At 42.2% G+C, this 19,887-nt stretch overlaps 2 protein-coding genes across 7 annotated transcripts; one reads left to right on the top strand and one right to left on the bottom strand.

Annotated features, from left to right (window-relative positions):
* Positions 1-340: 340 nt before the first annotated feature.
* ddhd2 (DDHD domain containing 2) lies at positions 341-8,879 on the bottom strand. 6 transcript variants are annotated; one of them, XM_088377440.1, is made up of 20 exons: positions 8,617-8,875; positions 8,089-8,241; positions 6,582-6,774; positions 6,319-6,509; positions 6,153-6,242; positions 5,930-6,050; positions 5,724-5,813; positions 5,514-5,655; positions 5,220-5,428; positions 5,076-5,143; positions 4,871-4,990; positions 4,704-4,799; positions 4,432-4,596; positions 4,313-4,339; positions 3,737-3,871; positions 3,530-3,632; positions 3,271-3,432; positions 2,910-3,014; positions 1,644-1,821; positions 341-1,545 (listed from the first exon to the last, which is right to left on the bottom strand). In XM_088377440.1, the coding sequence occupies exons 2-20, from the start codon at positions 8,206-8,208 to the stop codon at positions 1,476-1,478; spliced, it is 2,385 nt and encodes a 794-aa protein (XP_088233566.1). In that variant the 5' UTR covers positions 8,209-8,241; positions 8,617-8,875; the 3' UTR covers positions 341-1,475. The 6 variants fall into 6 exon arrangements, with proteins under 6 accessions (XP_088233566.1, XP_088233565.1, XP_088233569.1 ...); XM_088377439.1 differs by having other exon boundaries at positions 3,737-3,892; positions 8,617-8,745; XM_088377443.1 differs by lacking the exon at positions 2,910-3,014 and having other exon boundaries at positions 3,737-3,892; positions 8,617-8,745.
* A 59-nt stretch (positions 8,880-8,938) lies between these two features.
* LOC148397942 (clustered mitochondria protein homolog) lies at positions 8,939-19,189 on the top strand. Its single transcript, XM_088377433.1, has 29 exons — positions 8,939-9,013; positions 9,790-9,919; positions 11,387-11,496; positions 11,776-11,947; positions 12,195-12,332; positions 12,422-12,576; positions 12,661-12,815; positions 12,897-13,013; positions 13,578-13,710; positions 13,792-13,884; positions 13,967-14,133; positions 14,228-14,407; positions 14,703-15,128; positions 15,200-15,273; positions 15,355-15,459; positions 15,539-15,639; positions 15,727-15,879; positions 15,973-16,035; positions 16,112-16,344; positions 16,420-16,504; positions 16,707-16,860; positions 16,936-17,075; positions 17,334-17,414; positions 17,544-17,669; positions 17,742-17,851; positions 17,921-18,014; positions 18,094-18,219; positions 18,299-18,372; positions 18,459-19,189. Exons 2-29 carry the CDS (start codon positions 9,865-9,867, stop codon positions 19,000-19,002), a joined length of 4,164 nt encoding a protein of 1,387 aa, XP_088233559.1. The 5' UTR covers positions 8,939-9,013; positions 9,790-9,864; the 3' UTR covers positions 19,003-19,189.
* The last annotated feature ends 698 nt before the right edge of the window (positions 19,190-19,887 follow it).

The following is a 19,887-nucleotide window of genomic DNA, read 5'->3' as shown; positions in this document are numbered from 1 at the left end:
AACAAATTAGTTGTCTTCATTAGTGCGTTATACTGCCCCTTAGTGGCCTAACCTCGCACATCAAAAGAAGCTGTTGTGGTTCTGGATTCAAAGAGAGTGTGTATGGACTTGAAAGGGATGACTGACAAAGCTTTGCTTTGTGTCCATTTGTGTGATTTATTAATGCAAATGCTCAGAATTGCGAATCCAAACTGCAATAAGTGAGTGGATCTGGGCTCGGAACTTCACTTGGCATGCTTCCGAGATCTGGCATTTAGGTGATAATAGATAATAATGTTAGCTCCAACCCTGCTATCATTTTAATGTTCATTTGCATCCAATAAAAATGTTGACATAGCAGTGGAATAGAAGCCATTGTTTTATTATGGCACACAAAAGAGGTATAAAGAGTCACTATTGTGCGCATCAACATACTCGTCAAGGGTGCATTGCAAAAGCAGAGATGTCAAGTATACGATAAAACAAAAAACATGTTCAGTGCTTCTTTGGAGAGTGTAAATGTCAGATGCGCATGCTTGAGATACACCTTTAACTAGTTAAAAACGTCAGAGTCTAGTAAACAATTAGTTGCGAGAGGGTGAACAACAAAGACTGCTGAATATGAATACAAACTTGAGTTACCTTAGATTGTTTTTAGGTTTTGATTAAGCTCTGAATATGACAAAATGGCAACTACGCTACTTCAGCACATACCTGCATAAACTGCAGTAGAATGTTGAGATAATCAAACATAGCAGAGCTACTGTACATGAGATATCAAGGCAAACTCTTAATGGTGTATAATCCCTTGCTTGATACACAAGAGCGCAGAATTTGGTCCTTCACATGATCAAATTGAGCTGTGCAAACATCTTCCCATCTTGATAGTCGACAGTATTATATCTTAAGAGCAAAAATTTGAAATGGGTAGATTAAGGATTGATTGCTAAGTAAAAGAATAAAATTTTTCCAAAATTATACATCGTAGGAGCAGCAGCTTTTGGTTTCTTTGGGTGGGCAGCAAGCAAATTTTGGAACACAGCAAACACTTCACTTTGCTGACTATACAAAAATAATAATAATTCCGTCAACCAAAACAAAATAATACTAAGGAGCGCTTCCTTGAACACTTTCTATTATAAATTGTGTTTGAATGTTTCAACACGTTCTTTTTTTTTTATAATGATCTCTTGGTCATAATGTAAAATCTTCCACAATATCTAGTTACAGTTGTTTGTGAGATATGCTGATAGCAATCAAAGTGCAAGGAGGTAAGGAAACGCACAAAAAAAGTGCAACACATAGCATGATAAGAGTTGGACACCAACGCCGCTTGGGCGGTGACTGAAAATTTAACTGACATCTCTAACCAGAGATCACCTGACCAGAAGGCATTCTCGAGGAAGATTGCACCATATCTGTTAAGTGTCCTTCTTCAACAAACTCTCAGGTCCCTGAAGTGGATTTTATTACGCAAAATCCATTTACGGTTAAATCTATTCTAATGTCACATCCAGTTTGTCGTAAATTTCCTTCAGCAGCAACAGAGCGGTATCCTCGGATTCCCTGAGAGACAAAAAGTCAGAAATAAAAATCTTACAGGGAAAAAAACCAAGTAATTCAAATTAAAGCGGCATCTCTTCTGACGATCACGTATGACTTACCAATAGCAAAGGTGAGACTGAATGGCAAACAGATATTCGTTGAAGCTCTCGATGGGTTTTTCCTGAAGCACATAGTCGATCCGTCGCCCTCCATTCAACATTCCCATTTTTATTTCTGCGTGCTCTGCCTGCTGCGGCTGCTCTGCTGAGCTTGACGATTCCACATCCTCGTTGTCACCTGCAGGGGCAACATCATCATCATCATCATCATCATCATCATCATCGGTTTAAAGTCAGTTTTCTAGGCGCCGCTGGGTTGGACTGGGTTCTTGATATGGCTTTCTTCCACCGGGAACAGTCCATGGCCATCTCGTGGTTGATGGCGAGTGCCTTCATGTTGGCTAACACGGTCGTCTGCCAGGTCTTTTTAGGTCGGCCACTGGGTCTTGTTCCCTCTACGTTATACGACATAACTTTCTTCACCCAGTCGTTCTCGTCCTTCCTCACTACATGTCCGTACCATCGCCTCTCTGCCTCTCCTCACCACATCCACTATGGCCTCCACTCCCATCTTCTTTCTCAGCTCTGCACTGGTTTTTTTCTCCCTCATTGACAACTGAAAAATATATTAGATATCTGCTTATTAGGACCATTCTTCAAAAGAGTCCAAAGCCGGAATCAAACCCTGCACCTTTGAACTGTGAGGCGGATGTGCTAACCAGTGATCCACCTTGCTTCTATAACCAATCAAATATAAAATTAGTCCTCACAGGACCAGAGCGCCAGCCCTCAATGGTGTCAGCATGTTTCCGTCCTCTGATTGGTCGGTCAGAGCAAATTTCAACGAGCAAAATTAGTCTGTACATATTTTTGAATTGCACCACCTGCCACTGACATAATAATACATACTCTGAACATGTGTACATGACATCTGAAAAGGGAGCGCGGCATGAGTAGCAGAACTATTTAGTTCATTACAGTGTTGAAGAAATCTTCAGTGGCAGTGTTTTGACAGTACAATTAGTAAAAAAAAAAAGCAATCAGTCATGAAGCAGTCAAACGTTACATCGCCTAAAGTATGACTCTCGGTGACAAGAATGATGTAGCTCACTGTATTGTGTTCAAAAAGGGGACAAAGATTTCAAATTAAAAAAATGATGACACAGTCCTGATTTTTTTTTTGCCTTTCACAAAATATAAAAAATCCATTCATCCATTTTTTGAACCACTTTTCCTCACGGGGGGTTGCAGGCATGCTGGAGCCTATCCCATTTTAAGTAAATATTATACCTCTTCCATGTTAGCTGTATGATCGCCCTGGCTTACCTTGGAAGTAATGCCTATGAAGGGCCCTGGGCCACTCCAATATTTTGGTCCAAAAGTCACCTCTTTGTTCTTCCCTCTGAGCAGAGGCGCAAACTGGAGCCAACGCTGAGGTTCACAGTAAAGTGCAAAGAAGTGCAGGAAGCAGATGTGACCACCAGACAGAGTTAAGAGACAAACAGGCAGGATGTTGGCAAGCAGAGAATGAGTGCGAAGACAAGGGGGTTAGATGGGCACATGCCCACACACACACACACACACACACACACACACACACACACACACACACACACACATATACAATACTCCACATATTTACACAATATACCATCAATTTCACAATGCACAAAAAAACTCAATCTACCTTGCGTTTCCTGAAGTTTTCCGTCTGTTGTAGTTACCCCTTCATCTACTGGGGGCAGTGCAGCAACAGACGGTCTGGAAAATGACTTCCAAGCGGTCCTTATCGATCCCAATAGATTATTTTTCAAATCAATGCTCATGCGGGCCAAGCTGTCCTTCAGTTCTAGTAGATAAAAAAAAAAGCATATTTTTGGGATTCCTGAAGAAAAGGTCATGCCATAAAAGTGTTTGACATAGATTGGGGAGGGGGGGTTCCATACCCAAGTGCATCCTCTTGCGGCCTTTGTGGTGTGGAATGAGCATGGGCTCAAACTCAACTTCTGAAATAATCATGGGTTCAATCCGGTAAGCTACAGGATCAAACTGCACAACACAAGACAAGACAGATGATTTTGCGTTTTCATCCGAATGGATCAGACATGATTACATCAAGCGAATGTCAGATAGTATATTTTTTTGTTGCCCACCGGGTGGTAGATGTTATAAAAGCTCTTGCAGGTTGGGAAGCTGTAGTTGAGATCTATTCGTTTAAGTCCACGAACTGTTAGGAACATGCCAATAGGGGATCCAAACGCAAAAAAGGTCTGCGGCTGGAACGCCAACTGTGGATAATCAACAGATACCTGTAGAGAGAATGTTCAAATCGCTTTTCTCAAAAAGCAATAATAAAAGATTTTCAAAACAACTTTAAAAGTGAATGAGCGCATGCAAGGAAGCTGGTGACGCATGCAGGAGTGGATGAGAACAGAAAGTGAGGATGGTCTTGGGTTCCACAGTCTGTTACGACCAATAAAACAATATTGATCATAAGTGACTAATCCCAGGGGTCACCAATTTTTTTTTGTTAAATTGAGAAATACCTTCTTGGTACTGATGAATTGAAAGCTTCTACACCATACTTTAGTGATCACAATATTGAACCATTGGCAAACTACAGGTCTTCGGTTTAATGATGCGCTTTTGGTGCCGGCGAGCATCGTATTAGTGACCCCTGGACTATGTTGTGTTTCAAGGCTATCATGTGGAAACCATTTGAGACAAACCTGTCCCTTGGCTATGCCTCCACTGGTCTGTCCGGGTAAGCAGGCGGGAGAGAAGCAGGAGGGTGATGCATGAAGGCTGGAAGCAAAAATAATCCTTTCCATGCATGCATGCTTGGTACCTGTCCGATGCCCATGTTGAAATATTCATAATCTACAGCGCTGGTGATGGACTGTGTTCTGAGGAACTGGCCCTTTCCCACTGCCAATTCCGGAGATTGGTTACCATTGTCCTCACAGCAGAGGGAACCTTGTCGCATTTGTGCCAGGCGTCCTGCTTTGGAATCCTAAGTGAACATTTTTAAATACAGTAAGTAACTGCTGCTATCACAGATAAAGCAGCTAAAACACATTTAAACAACCTTGACTTTGACATAAAACAATCATTTCTGACCTCTGAAAAGTATTTTCTCTTGACATATTTCAGGATCTTCTTCCGGGGTCCAAGTGGAATTCCAATATCTTTGAGATCTTTTTCCTGGCAAAGAGCCTAGAGAAAAAGAAGCCGTACATTATAAAATTTTCCTCAAGACATTTTGCTTTTTCGTGTTTATGTGTCACCAGTGATTCCAGATCCAGGTTTTCTGCCTTAAATATTGTTGAGTATTGCTGTAGTCCCAGTCGGGTGAGAGTCTGCTCTAGTGTATCATGGTCCTGATGACATGGGTCATCAGACAGCACCTTCAGCATAAAGTTGTTGGTTTTTTTTTAAATTCTCTTTTTCGTACAATTACTGAGAAAGCAATCATTGTGAACACACGTGTACCTCCTCTTTTGCAGATTCTTTAGAACCATTTAGCTGGTTGGTTAGCAAGTCGAACAGGATCAATGAACCTATTAAAAGAGAGATAACAACACAATAAGTGTTTTACTGCTCAGGGTGACTCGAAAAGTTGAATGTGTTTCTAACCGAGGCTATGACCCACGACGGAAATTTCCCCCTTGAACTTGGGGTGTCTCTGTTTGAAGAGAGTGTGCAGTCTGTTGATCTCTGAGACGACTGTGTCCACTATGGTCTGGCAGTAGGTGGGACTATTGTAAAAAAACAAGTCGAGCAGCGTGTCATTGGTGAAATGTCTCAGTCTGCTGATGCTAGGCAGAGTGATCCTATGGATATCCCTGGGAAATGAGAAGAAAAACAAATCCAATGAGTTTGAAATAATGAGGTAGCTTCATGTGTGTTTACACTTTCTGATGCACTTACTCATCCACACCAGTGGCATCTCCATGTAATGCGCTGTGCCAGTTCACTGGGAGGAACTCGACTTTGCCAACCTTGCCCTCGAGCTGAGCATTCTTATAATGAGAAGCCAACAAGGACAGCGACACACTTCGGAAGTCGTTCACTAGACAAGGAATGATCAATTTCAGTACAGTGGAGAACATGCATAAAAATGAAAATAAAAAAACTTACCACACTGCATAATTGATCTGAAACGCAGGTCACATGCAGGACCGATGCCATGGACCATAAACACAAGATGGTCCACCTTTTCGGGTTCACCTTTAAACAAAACCAAAATGTAACAGCTGTCATATTTTAAAACAGCACTTCTAATGGGCTACCAAAATAAAGTAGCCAGTGTGGGAATGTTACAAAGTTGGGGAAAAAAAACATACCATCTGGTATTTCTACAGGGATGTTGTTAATGCCACGTTTGACTGTTCTAGGACGGGTGTTTTCGGATGGCGAGGAGATCCAGTCTTCCTGCAATCCTATTGGCTGATAATGCATCATCAGCTGAAAAAGTGGGAGAGGAAAAGATGAGTTAAAAAAAAAAAACAGAAGAATGCAGCTTTGTCATAAATGTAATTACGCCGACATTCTAGGTGAAGGAATCACCTTGGGATTGTGTAAAATGACTGTCTCTCCCGTGGGAAAATCCAACTTCCTTTTCCACTCGTCTAAAGTAACCGCGATCATGTAAGCGTCCTGTAAAATTGGAACAAATCAACTATTTATTGCGGAACGAGCCAGATGTGAAGGAGTTTCCCTGGTGCCAGACTACCTCCAGACTGTTGCTGAAGTCTTCAGAGTATGGCGTGAACCTCATGTCTTTATCTCCTTTGGAGAACCACGTGCAGCGGCGAACCTCAATGGGTTTTTGTTCCCAGTACACGGCATAGCACTTCCTCTCCTTGACATGCACATCATAACGCTCGCCTTCCACGGCCACCACCACCTCCTCATTGTTGCCTCCTAACATAGAGCGACATTACACGTTAGACCAGGTGTAATCAAGGTGTCTCGGCACAGTTTGAGCATGCTTACTTGCATTGTCGGCATTCTCTAATTTGTCTGAGTCTTCTCTGCTAAAAGGGAGCCAAAGTACATTGTCATCGCTCTGTTTGTAGAAGAACCAGTGAGGCTGCACTTTTTGATAAGGAGGTGGGACAGGCTCCATATCGAGCATCTCAAAGGATGAAGTCGAACCGGGAGAGGCTTCATCTACTGCCGGCAGTCCCTGTAAAAAAATAATAATAAATAAAAAAAAACACACCAAAAGTGACAATATACAAGTTAAAAATGATAAAGGTCATAGATCGGTCTGTTTTGTACCACTAAGCTCCAAATGTGACAATCTGCCAAAGTAAAGAACAACAAACAGGAAAGAATCAGGTCTGCTTTCCACTCGCTCAGGCAGACAAAGCTCTATTCTACTCTGCCCTCTGCTCATCCAGCCCCCCTCTTTGTACGAGTGACACAAGTCCAGCTTGTAAACAACCCTACTTCCTTGAATCTTAACCATTTGGAGCCTTCCACTACTTGACACATTATCACACAATTGCTAAGTCAGGAAACAAGTCAGGAGGGTGTTGACATTTACAGAAATAACGATGAATAATTTGGAAAAGGTCTTTCCTAAGAGCCATTAAAAGTTGCTTAACCTTGGGAAAGTAAATGCAATACCCTGTCACCAAATGTTAACAGTGAGTGCAACCACAAAAAAGAACAGTATGTGATTTCCATGTATAGCCTAACTATTTCTTTCTCAAAACACAAGGACAGCGTCTTCATTTTGCCGTGCTGTCGCTCAGCGGGTAAAGAATGTAGCAGCTATTTTTGTCCATTAGAACAAGAGCACAACCCAAGTCTCACGCTAAATAAGAATTAGTGAGCACAGAGATTGATGGACCCTTGAGTGGTGTGAATTGTGACAATGCTGAGTCAATAGACTATTTCAGTCCTGCCTGGCACAGCCTTGGAGTTGTGCAAGGTGTCAGCAGTTGTTGCAGAGAGCCACATTGTTTCTTTTATCACATGATCAGGACTTGGTCAAGCTTTTTTCTGTGGCCTGAGGCTCAGTCAAGGGAGGGGGGCATACCACTGGATTATAACAGTTGCTAGTCGTTTTCTTTGCTAATTTGCATTTCACTCATTACTGTTGACATACTTTCCAGGAACCGACCACAACGAAGAGATGGAAGCACAACAAAACGTTCAATCAGATGATGAAACAGCAACACTAACACAATTTTCAGCATCTGTACAACACCATAACGGATTGGAAATCAAACAATCAAATGTGCTCATACACATAAAAAAAAAAAAAAAAAAAAAACACTGAGGTCCAGATCTCGCCCACAGGCCTTGTGTATGACACCTATGATTAAAAACTTCAATCAGTAGGATACATTTGAGAAAAGGATGTACAGTTACCACACATCACAAACCCCTTCCCACTCAGGATATCACCAAGCCTGATCACCCTGAAATCAACACAACACTAACGGTAGGTTGCACAAGAAAGGGTGCACACACACACACACACACATACCTGGTCCACATGTGTGTTCTCTGCAGTCACAACTTCATCGGGACAGTTCGACTGGTCCTTGTCTTCGGTGGATGGGGCGGCCTGAGATAGACCACCCTGGTCAGCAGAACTAAGGGACATTGGCTCAATCTTATGCCAAGCCCCTGCCGTGACCTGTGGGAGGGTGTTTGACTCAAGTCAAGTCAAGTCAAGTTTGACAACATAAACACACTCCTATTAGTCGAACTCGACTATTGGGAGGACGCATATTGGTGTTTACATTGACGCGAAATGTCATTGCATAACCACGAAACTAAAATATAGGACACAAACTATGTGCACACAATGTACACAACTGCCCAAAGATCATATGTAGCAGCATTTAAAAATATATTTTAATTAAACGTTCCTTGTCTACCATCACAGCTTTGAGGCGGAATGTTTGTTTACAGGCTAGCTTGGTAAAGGTTTCGAAACGGAAAGCGACATTTACGAGTCTCACATTCTATGTACATTCAAGTATAACATAAAGGCTAGACTTGAACTCACCGACAAACTGCAAAATGCTAAGGTGGAAATGCTTCGTAGTTGTTATTTTGCAAGCCCCGACCAGCTGGGTAGCCATTAGCCAAGGACGGTTGACTGTCAAATAATGCAACGTTGAGGTAATATCGGGAATTTGAAAATACAATGTGTATTTGAATATTACACGTGACGCGTTAGCTGGGGGGAAAAAGGACCAAATCTAAATGTTTCCCGATCAAAATTATTTCGGTTATCAATGTTAGTATTTATACATTTTACTGTAGAATGTTATCGGAAACTTGCCGTATAAATAAGCTAAAGTGTCACGTGGCAGTAAAATTTACGAGGAGAACCTGAAGGCACCATTTTCCCGCCCCTACACTGCGATACGTCACGAGTGACAACGTTTTCCGACTCCACGGCGAGTTTTATGCTGTAAAAAACACAAAAAAGCGTTCAATAATCGCAGCGCCCGTCCTTTATTTTTTCCTTCATTCAAATGCTGTAAACATAAATAGCATATATGAGGTAAAGAACCAACGTTACGATTTACGTGCGTGACATCTCCGTTCTTCTGAGATGCGTTGAAAATAGAAATGTTATGTTTATGGAGTCCTGATCCAACATGGAATGAAGTCGGTCGATTTGTAAATGAATTTTTCAGTAATGCGTGAGTAACCACATCACAAGGCAGACGCACCCAGTTGAGGAAGCGGCCAAAAAAACAACACCAAAACCACGCAACCATCTATTTGTAGTAGTTTCATTTATATATGACTGCCCTAAGACATAAGCATGTCACCCAATGTTGCCAGCATAATATTTCAAATTGAATGATTCATGGGCTGACTGAGGTCTAAACTCTGCCAATCAAAACTTGTACGTACTTAACTTCCACATTCCCCTCTAGGCTCAGGGAGTGAAACATGCCTGGGGTAGAAAGTGAGCACAGAATGCATAGACACACCCAAGCAAGCTAACAAAAAAGTGTTGGAGACACGCAGAGTAGGCTGACTGTGGAGCAACAAGAGGGTGGGGCTTTTTTTTTCTTTTTTATATACTGAGTGAGAACAGATAAGTTGAGTTTGCAGAACAGAAGGGGCAGGAGTCATAGTCCTACACAGTCATTTACTTTCATTCTGTAAGGTTTACAAGTTATCCCGCTGCACGTTTTTAAGGACAATCATTGCATTTCAGCTTGAAGCAAGACTGCAGCACTTTTCAGCATAGTAAAGCCAAAACACAAAAAGAAAAAGGAATCAACACACAGACATGAAGGACAAAGTGAGGAAGGGAGCAGCAGGAAGAACTCACGCCAAGACGAACGGTGAGAAATCCAAACATGCTTGTGACTTTACTTTTCTTTTCCTTCTTTTTCTTTCGTACCTCCCCGTTGGAGAGTAAAAGGGGGGTGGGACATTCAACATGCTTCTGCTGTTATGTCTGCCTTTTGGTATTCATAGTGCAAATTCAGCGGGGAGGAAAAAACTGATATCCAGGAATTAATGAGTCTTCATTCTCCTACAACTTAACGTTGCCACTCCCCTTAGACAGATTGGAGTGGTTACGGTAGAATGTGTGCTGGCCTGTCTGCAGGTGAGAGTGCCCCAAGGCCTTTTTATGCTCCTAAATGTATTGGCACACTGTTCAACGCCTTATTAAAATGTGATGACGAGTGACCTTTGATTAAATACGATTGAAACACGTTGAGTTTTGGGCATGAAAATTAACTCGTCAACTATGAAGGTTTGTGCAGTAGTAAGAAAAGGCTGGTGGCGGAATGCCAGAAAAGGGGAGGAAACTTCCTCCAACCAATTGTGAAGAGTGAAGCTGTTCTTTGGGTGATTTCCAGTGGTGGACTCCCACATTGACAGCAAGGGTTTTATTGTAGAACTGCCACATTCCTCCGAAATGAGTGTGCACTACTTGGAGAAGGTGTAGTAGCATGCACATGCATGCATGTGTGCAAGGCTGAAGCAGTGTTAGTTTGGGTTGTAGCACTTTGCAGTTTCCACATGCCGCTGCTGGGTGTGGCTGTCACTTCAACCCTGGATGACACGAAGGCTGATAGGCAAATTCAACAGGTTTAGTCACAATGTAGGTTATACATGCTAGGGCCTGCTCTCCCCTGCATGAGTAGTTATTTGTATGCCAGTAAAGACACACCCTTTTTTTAAATTTTTGCCCAAATTCACTTTCACCTACCAATGCGCTTGCTCCTTCTCCCTCTTTGTGTGTCATGTTTACTACACGTTAAATTGTTTATTGACTTTAGGCCTGTGAGTGTCAAACTTTTTACACCAAGTCCTACGTTAAAAAAATATTATCCAAAGGATCAACAAAATGACTAACTGTGTAGTTAACTTATGGTAATTTGTGTTCATCAGAACCTATTTAATATTTGTCAGCGTAAATGATCCCTTGAAAAGGTATTGCAGAAAAGTTCAATACAAATTGGACCTGAATGTTAAGTTAAATACAGCTCAACTGTGCTTCAAGCGAGAAGGGAAATATTTAGTGCAATACGTGGCTGTAACCAGCAGAGGTACTGTTGATTCAGTCTCAAATACTTTGCGGTCTCCAGAACAAGTTGAGAACATGGTAGCTACATTCAGAGACCTCAACGATGACATAACTCTTCCAAGCAGTAGTCGATTCAGTGCAACACTGGATTTGAACCTGAGCTGAGGACATCCCAAGAGATTTGTTCATTTTCTCTGCAGCCATTTAAGTCAAATGGGCAGTATTTAATGAACAGTATGAAGAGTGGCTTCCTGGTTTTCCCTCCAAACAGACGTTATCAGTGTTACTCATGGAAAAGATGCTCTGACAATCAAGCAAGACGATGACTCATCATTCCCGGTCAAGATCCAGGGAGCAGGATTGGAGCCGTTTGAGATTCAGGTACAAAACACATTTGTTTTCCTCATTCTGTATCTAATCTCATCGGATTGTGCAAGTTTAGCTAATGTTGTTATTGAGAGCACAAAGAATATATTGGGAATTTTATTAGGTACTAGCAACAATTTAAACAATTATAGTGGTCACTTTTAATTGTCCCTGTCAGAGTGGTGTTCATTTAAAAATATTATTATGTTTATTATACGTTGCATTTTTGCCATAAAGTATATACAGTGAAAGTGTGACTATTTCATTCCTGTGGGTTTTTTTTTGTGTACGAAGGTTCGTGTATTTTGGCTGGTTCAAGACGTGCTAACGACTTTGCTCTCGAGAGATGAAGTTGCTCCGCGCACCAACCTGTCCCTGGCCTTCGCTGGTGCAACCCTCGACCCCCTTGTCGGATTGCAAAATGTTAAAGGACTCAAACCTGGTGCAATCCTTCGTCTGGTTGAAGGTACAGCACCTTGTTTTTTGTCATTGATTTCTACTGAATGGGTTGTATCTACAGCAAATATATTGATTGGTATCAATGGCATTTTTCGTCATCATCGATCATTAAATCAGAATATTTACTTTTGAAATGCTCATCAAATTAACTCATAAGATACAATTTTCAGAAATAAATGGACAGTTGGGGTGAAAATTTTAATCTTCCCTCATTCAAACATTTACTCTACTTCTATGTGACTTTGACTATCCAGAGCCTTTCACCACCCGCTCAGCAAGGCAGCACTTGTCTCGAGTCCTCGAGCTGTTGCGGGCTTCTGGACCTCGGGATGCATTGAGAGAAGGACGTTCACCAAGCATACTGGAAACACTTACGCATGCGCAAACATCAGGTGAGCATGTTTGCATACTTCACGTGTGTTCATTTCAGAAGGTCATTGTAGAGACAAATCTGAAAAACTGTACATTATTACTGCTGCAGAAACAAGCTTGCCAAATGGAAAGAATCTGAAACGCTCATCAAGCAACCCAAAACCAGAAGCAGCCAATAATGACTGCACACCCCCCCAGTACCTCCTGCCTGGTTCCTCCGACAGACCACTGATGGCCCTCTTACCACAAAGCTCCAAACCTCAGGTGGGATACTGTCTGCACCGATACATTCAATCTCATTGCGCAATTCGATACTGTCATTAACTTGTTGAGTTTTGTCGTCATCAGGTCCCAAGCTACCTTCAGGACTTGTCTCTTAGCTCTTGGGACCCTCCTCCAGGACACAGGAAACTGCAAGGAGACTTTATGTACATTACTGTGGTGACGACAGAGGGACAAAAGTGTGACATTACATCATGTCCAAAAGGTTTCTTTGTTAACAGGTAACGATTTAAAATTATTTTCAGTTTTATATTATCATTGCCGTAAATCGCATCATCAACTCTTGGTCTAATTGATTTCAGATCTACACCAGAAGCATTCGATCCCCGCCCTTCCCAGTCATCACCATTGTGCCACTGCTTCACTGATCTGCTCTGTCACATTAGTCCTGCCTTCAAACAAGCTTTTACTAAAAACAGGTAAAACTACAAGAGCATGAAATAGGAAAAAAACACGTAAAGTACTTGTGTTTATATCAAAACACTGTGGTGAGCGGAAGTTTCACGAGTAAGGCAGAAGATACAAAAATTGCTTTTATTTTGAAGTCAGACACAAACATAAATGGCATAGTCCTCTTCAATCCTAAAAGCCGTTTAACTAAGACAGTTTAAGTAAGATGTATGTTGTGTTGTGTCTAATTTTATAGCGACTCACACTATATAACAAAAAATTAATAAATTGTGTAACAACCATGCAGAAATCATGGAGGATCATCTTGCTTTTGTTTGCGCTTTACTGTAGTTTGTCAGGCAGGATGATGCACGTCAGGATTATATTTACCAAAATTCCATTTGCATTATCCGGCAAAGAGAACGATTCCATTGTTACTCAATTACAGGAAAACGAAACAATAGATCACCCACAAACTGAAACTTTGCAGAAGTAACTCTTTACTACCTGATTATAATCCAAAACCAAAGTGAAATTTTACAATTTACAAGATTGTCTGTATGGATTGAGATTGCTTTTGTGGTTTCTTTCAGACATGACATATCCCAAGTGGACATGATGCCTACTCCTTATCAAACCCTGTGCTGGCTCGGTCCTCCCTGCGCCACCCGCACTCACAAAAACACCTTCAGCAGGCTAGGTGTTGATGATCAACCAGCAAACCAGGTTATTGATAAAAACGGAAATTCTTAACAATATACGTACCTAGGGAAGTGACACTGAGTCCTTCATGCATCTCTGCTATAGGCTCCAGACTGGAATGAAGAGCTGCAAGCAGCCAGAGATCGTCCACAAACAAGCCTGGAGGAGAGATTGCAGAGGGAGCGAGCTCTCCTGCAGGTAACCGAAAAACATCAATTCAAATTCGATTACGATGAGTGTCATTAGAAATCTTTGTCTTTACACCTTATTCTTTCTTTAGGTAAACAGTGCATTTGTGAGAACCGTGTCCCAGGGGGCGGAGACTGTGGTTGAAGGTTTTGCTGAGCCAGTGAATGGTAACCCAGAGGATCCAGCTTTCCTCTTTGGTGGCCTCTTCATGAGTCAGGGGGCAGCTAGTACAGTGTTTGGTGGGGAGAGGGGCCGCAGGTAGGGACAGTATATTGTGGTTGCTAGTCAGTTTCAATTAGCATCGTGACTCGGAGGTGATTTAATTCAATATTTTGACATTGTGTTATTTCAGGGCTGCTCAGAGACTGGAGCTGAAAGGAGTGCAGGTGTACAGTGACCTGCAGGGGCTGCAAGGTTTGCACACTCTACCTACAGCTATTGTCGACTACAGAGGTGTGCGCCTGTCAGCCCAAGGTTTAGCTCCTGGCTTGGAAGGCACTGAGCAGGAGGAGGGAACCCCACCCGTCTCACGGTACTTCCTTTTAAGTCTATTTCTGTGTACATCACCTTTACATCCGCATCAATAGCTTGTATTCATTGGTGTGTATCATTGTGCAATTTACCGCTGACAGATCTATATACATCAACCTTAATTTCTCTGGAGGATCTATCAGGCTGTCCGCAAAACAAAAAACATTTTTTCGTATACTCAAACAATTATTCAGGAAACTGAAGATTGGATGGATTAAACTGTGAACAACAAATCCTGGGGAAAAAAACTGAAAATACCAGGGGGGCAAGTGCTCATCCATTTGTCTTTGGTGTAGGGGGTTGCTCTATGGCGTGAATGCTGGCTTGCAGGAGTCTCCCCATCGCAGACGCATCCTGGAACTGCTGGCTCATGCTGCCAAAGCGCTTTCTCTCCAGAGACATATTGTCTTAGCACCCAATGGACATCGGGTACCACTGTTTACATCAGTGGACGCACAAGGACTGCTGGGGGCAGACGGGCGCTTCTACGTACTAGATGTATTTAGGACTTTTCCAGCTGATGCCAACTACTGTCTAGAAGTCAAAAGTCAGATAATAAGTGGAGAAGAGGTACAGAAAGAAAGCTGCAATGGGGCTGAGGAAAAGAGTGTAAATGATGGCTGGCCACTGAATTATCAGAAAGACTTTGACGTTCCCAAGAAATTTCCTCACAGCTTGTGTCGGCTGAGACCAGAGTTGATGCAGATTTTTGTCCAGCACAAGTGAGTTGAATTGGATTTGATGACCATCTTTTATTTGTTTTCATTTCATTAATATCTTGTGCTTATTTTAGACACACTCAGTTCACACAACTTGTCAGGGAGAAATTGGACAACAATGGAGGCTTTGAAGAATGTGCGACAGCTTGTAAGAAGACTGACTCATTCGATAAAATGCGATTCATATTATGCAAAGTTGACAATTTACATCGCGGATTCTGTTATGCAGGCGACTCTCGAGCTACTGATGCAATACGGGCTGCTTGTAAAGAAGTTGGCTCCCTTAGTGAAATCATCTTTGAGATGCGATTTTGCCCAAATGCCCTCTCTCCAGGTACCAAGAGAAATGAAAGTTAATCAATCAATAATTTGCACAAGCATTACATCATATGCTTCTCGATGCTTGTATACAGGAGTATCATTCCCCAGCGCCGAAAGTGAATCGCTACAGATCCATGAAAAGTTACTGCGAGAAGCTGCAGCTTTCATCGTCACGCATCAGATACCAGCTTTTGTACGTAATTCCATTGATTATATTGCGTAAACATCCGTTGTTGGATGGTTACAGTACTGCTTTAAATACCAATGTGCACATTTCCAGGTGGAGTCTAATCTACAAAGTAATGTGACCCCAATGGATGGAGCTTCTCTAAAGGAAGCCCTACACGAGAAGGGCATCAACCTACGCTATCTGGGCCATGTTGTCAAAACCATCAACCAGTCAAAACACAAGGAGCGCCTCAGGCATTTAATGGTATGTTGAGCAAACACAATTCAGTTGAACGAGCCTTGATCACGTGAGCACTTGACAGAAAATATTGACTAAAATTCCTTGTGTTTTCGCCAGAGAATAGTCATGAGTGAAATATTAATGCGCTCAACAAGGAGAGTCTTCAACAGTTTCCTCCAGGTACTTTGAATTTTTTTGAATTGCAAGTTTTACATTGTCATGAAATAGCATTTGGGTTTCATTTGAATCTTTGCAGGGTGTGGACATGCCTTGTCTAGCAACAGCAGTCAGTCACTTCCTGTGCTGCCTATTGGTCCCTCACTTCGTAGCCACCGCCCTGGGAGAGGAGACGAAAAAGAAATCAAAGCGCCGCGGCAAAGGGCCCGGGGCCTCGGAGAGCATGCCCTGGAGCACGCTCACTGCGGCCGAGCTGTGGAATCAGGTCTGCCAGGATGCTGTTGAAACATACAGCCTCTCTGACATTCTTGGGTAAGGCCATAGCTTTTGTTGCTAAAGTTTGTTTTTTATGCGAGTTACAACAACTGCCATTTTTCTTTTTGACAGGTCTGGTCTGAACCAACTGGTTGAACGCTACAGGCTTCAGAAAATCTCCCTGCTTAGAGAATTCTGTTTAAAGACTGGAGTCCAGGTAGTAAAGAAAATACAATAGTGCTCAGTTTAGCTTTTTTTTTTTTTTGGGTTATACTAGGGTGTGACGCGCTTGTCAGCATTTTATAAAGTTAGGATAAATACAAATCAGTTATTGTCTAGATTTTGTGTAAATAAGCTAACAAACAGAAATCAAAGCAGAGCCTGCTTATACATTAATGTTTATTTTGTGTCTCCACCAGCTGAGACTGAGGGACTACTTGTTCGACAGCCATGGTAAAGCTCCCATCGGACCCGACGACATAATCAACATCTTTCCTCTTGTCAAACACCTTCAGATGCCAACTTCAGATGCTTCCAAGGCATTCCGCGCTGCACAGAACTACTTTGAGAAAGGTGCGCCAGTCAATCTGAATCCTGGTACTGAGGTGTTTGACCTTTTTTAACCTCAACATTTCTTCCCAATGGCAGGTCTGTTGGATCAGGCCCATGAACATTTAAAAGATGCTGCATATTTGTTTGGTAGAGTGTGTGATGATCTCCATCCTGAGGCGTGTTATTGCCACAGCCTGTTGGCCAAATTGGCATTCCTGCAGGGTAAAACTGCGGAGGTAGGCTGCAACTTTTGTCGCTGTCCACAATTAAAGGCAGTTTTATCACAGCACAAAACCAAATTTAACGTGAGAAGCTTGGCACATTTATAGCAAGGGAGGGATTGCCATTTAAGGCCAATAAATGTATTTGATAGAATTTGATGAAAAGCAAATAATGTAACATATACACACTATTCAATTTGTCTTCCATGTTTGTCTGGCAAGAAGGAGAAAAACACTACTTGAATAATATTTTCATCTTTCTTTGTTCCTAAGGCCCGCAGTGTCCAATTGAGAGCAGTGGTAATCAGTGAGAGGGTGCTCGGGTTTGACCACCCCAACACTATCCATCAATATGTAAGTACAAGCTCTCCTTTTCACCCATTACTACCCACAACTCCAGCTGTCAATGAGAATCTGAATGTGTCATAAGGTTGACAGTGAGTTCTTCATTTATTGATTTATTTTATGCTTCTCTTTCCATAGGCCCTCTTGGCCGTGTATGTTCTTGCCGGAAGGGAGACCAACCTGGCCCAGAAGTGTTTGCTTAGAGCACGTCTACTTCTGCTAACCATCCATGGCGAGGACCACCCATACATTGCCAGGCTAGATGTAGGTTATTTCTAAATATTATTATTAACCTTGTCACTGTTCTAAATATATCTAACATTTTTGTCCTTGCAGAGTTGTCTTGGCTTGCTTTTAAAAGGGGACCAAGCAGGGAAATACTTAAAAAACGCCCTCAGACTCAACACTTCATTCTTCGGCCCAACAAATCTGCACACTGCCCTCTCGTAAGATTCACCTATGCCATCATTTGGCCACATTCCCAAACTCATGGCTTTTCCCTCTTTCTTATGCAGTCAGCATCTGGTGTCCCAGTGGCTGTGCAGTAAAGGAGACTACAGAGGTGCTATGAATCATGAAAAGGAGGCCCTTGCTGGTTTTACTGCCTTGGTCAGCATCACTTTTTTTTTTTTTAGACAACTCAATTAGAATCTGTTGCATTTAATACCACCGCTTTTCTCCTCCGCAGTTTGACGAGGATCACCCTCAGGCACGATGCAGCAAAGAATTTCTCTGCACGATAACCAAGCAGGCCGTGCAGGTAGAACGTTCCCTCAGACAGGCTGGACCTAATGTTACCGAACAAACAGTGGAGGTAAGAAGCAACTTGTTTAAACGTTCGGAGGGATGGTCTGTTAACCCTTTGGTGTCCTCTGGTTTTTTTTCTCCCCCAGTGCCTGACCCCTACAAATGAAACAATTCTGGAGCAGATGGTTCTGGTCACTGGGATTAAGAAGATTGCAGTCATGTAAATTGAAGAAAATATTAAATAGGAGATTTTGAAGATAACATCACCCATGCATTTAAATAAATTCTTGATTTGTGTGTTTATAGTGACAGGTTCCAGGAGTTCAAACAGAGACACAAGGAACTGAAGGCAGCCGTGGCAAAAGAGCTGATGAGCAAAGCAGCTAACGAGCTGTTGGAGGTTACGAACGGACAAGCAAAGGAGCCAGCTCAAGAAACAGGAAGTGGCGAGGAAGTTCTGAACAGTCCAAGCCTGGCTGTGGAGGAAACTACTGAGAGTCAGCGAGTGGAAGAAACCTCAGTCGACACGGTCACCCCAGCTAACGGTCACGTGGTAGAAGAGAAAACAGAAGTGGACGGAGATGAAGCAAAGCCCAGCCAAAGGGTGGTTTTGGATGCTGAAGCCAAAATGGAGGATTGTGCTGATGGTGACTCAAGTGCAACAAATGGCATCAAAGCCACTGAAGACGTGCGATGTGACCCATCTGACGAGACCAAGTCAGATGACGTTACTGAGAGCCCCAAGAGTAAGGGGACATGGGCAGATGTTGTCTCAAACATGACCACAGCTGGACAATCAGGAAGTAATGGTGTGAAAAGCATCTCTGTAAATGGAACAGATCAAGTCTGAAAACATGGGACGGAAGAAATTAGTGTAGCAGCCCACTGTAATGTAAACTGAGATGTCCTGAGCTGTACCATGTGTCCATGCTGGGGGATGTCTGTATGCTCCAGCGCTATTTTTCTTTTAACAAACTTTTTATCATGGTGCTTTCTCATTTATGGATTGATTAAATCTTTTAAACACTCACACAAAACCATTGTTCATGTAAATATCATTTGCAGTTACAGTTAAAGAAGCAATAGATATGATTTCATGACAGCACGATGCTGTCGTACATCAACGTCTGCAGTTTTGAAGATTAGGGTTCAACTCTGGCCTTTGTTTGTGGAGTTTGCATTGTAATTATGAATTGATTGAAGATTTTAAATTGTCCATGGACGTGAATGTGACTGGTTGTCTCCAGTGTGCCCTGATAATGGCTGGCAACCAATCAAGGGTGTTATTGATCAAATTTAGTGGGGATGGGCAAAATGGGAGAATTAAGAACTTACGGTCCCTTTTCAGTTCAGAGAAATATCCGATTCCGCGTTTTGCAGCTAGCTTTTGTGATCAAACGTTAACTGTAATTACGGAAGCCTACACACACCCTGTTTTCTCCAACTCCTGTCAAACACATAAAACAGGTATACTGAGGAAACCACACCTATTTTATTATCCCCAAAATCCCAAGATAGGTGCAACAGAAACTGCTACGTTCAAGTTTCCTTTTCTGTCTTTTTGCTCATATTTACTATAAAGCTAAAACAACTACAGAGGTCCTGTTTTAGATACTAACTTTTGCCAGGGTGCACGAGCACTGAAGTCAGTCTCAAACAGGTCCATCTCATTTCTCCTCAGTGATATATATTTTAATATCAAATTAAAATGACTTTGATGATGATGAAGCTGGGC

Source organism: Syngnathus floridae, chromosome 5, assembly GCF_059516105.1.
Source record: "Syngnathus floridae isolate MCC-2025c chromosome 5, RoL_Sflo_1.0, whole genome shotgun sequence".
Taxonomy (NCBI): Eukaryota; Metazoa; Chordata; class Actinopteri; order Syngnathiformes; family Syngnathidae; genus Syngnathus; species Syngnathus floridae.
The sequence above is the reverse complement of the archived record's forward strand: the minus strand, read 5'-3'. Positions and strand labels throughout refer to the sequence as shown.

Coding starts and splice junctions, on each gene's coding strand:
- ddhd2 (XM_088377439.1), bottom strand. CDS start 8,208: ATGTCCCTTAGTTCTGCTGACCAGGGTGGTCTATCTCAGGCCGCCCCA. Junction 6,243..6,318: donor ACTTCAGCAACAGTCTGGAG/GTAGTCTGGCAC, acceptor CCAATTTTACAG/GACGCTTACATGATCGCGGT. Junction 1,546..1,643: donor CAGTCTCACCTTTGCTATTG/GTAAGTCATACG, acceptor TTTGTCTCTCAG/GGAATCCGAGGATACCGCTC.
- LOC148397942 (XM_088377433.1), top strand. CDS start 9,865: ATGAAGGACAAAGTGAGGAAGGGAGCAGCAGGAAGAACTCACGCCAAG. Junction 11,948..12,194: donor AATCCTTCGTCTGGTTGAAG/GTACAGCACCTT, acceptor TTGACTATCCAG/AGCCTTTCACCACCCGCTCA. Junction 16,345..16,419: donor AGCCTCTCTGACATTCTTGG/GTAAGGCCATAG, acceptor TCTTTTTGACAG/GTCTGGTCTGAACCAACTGG.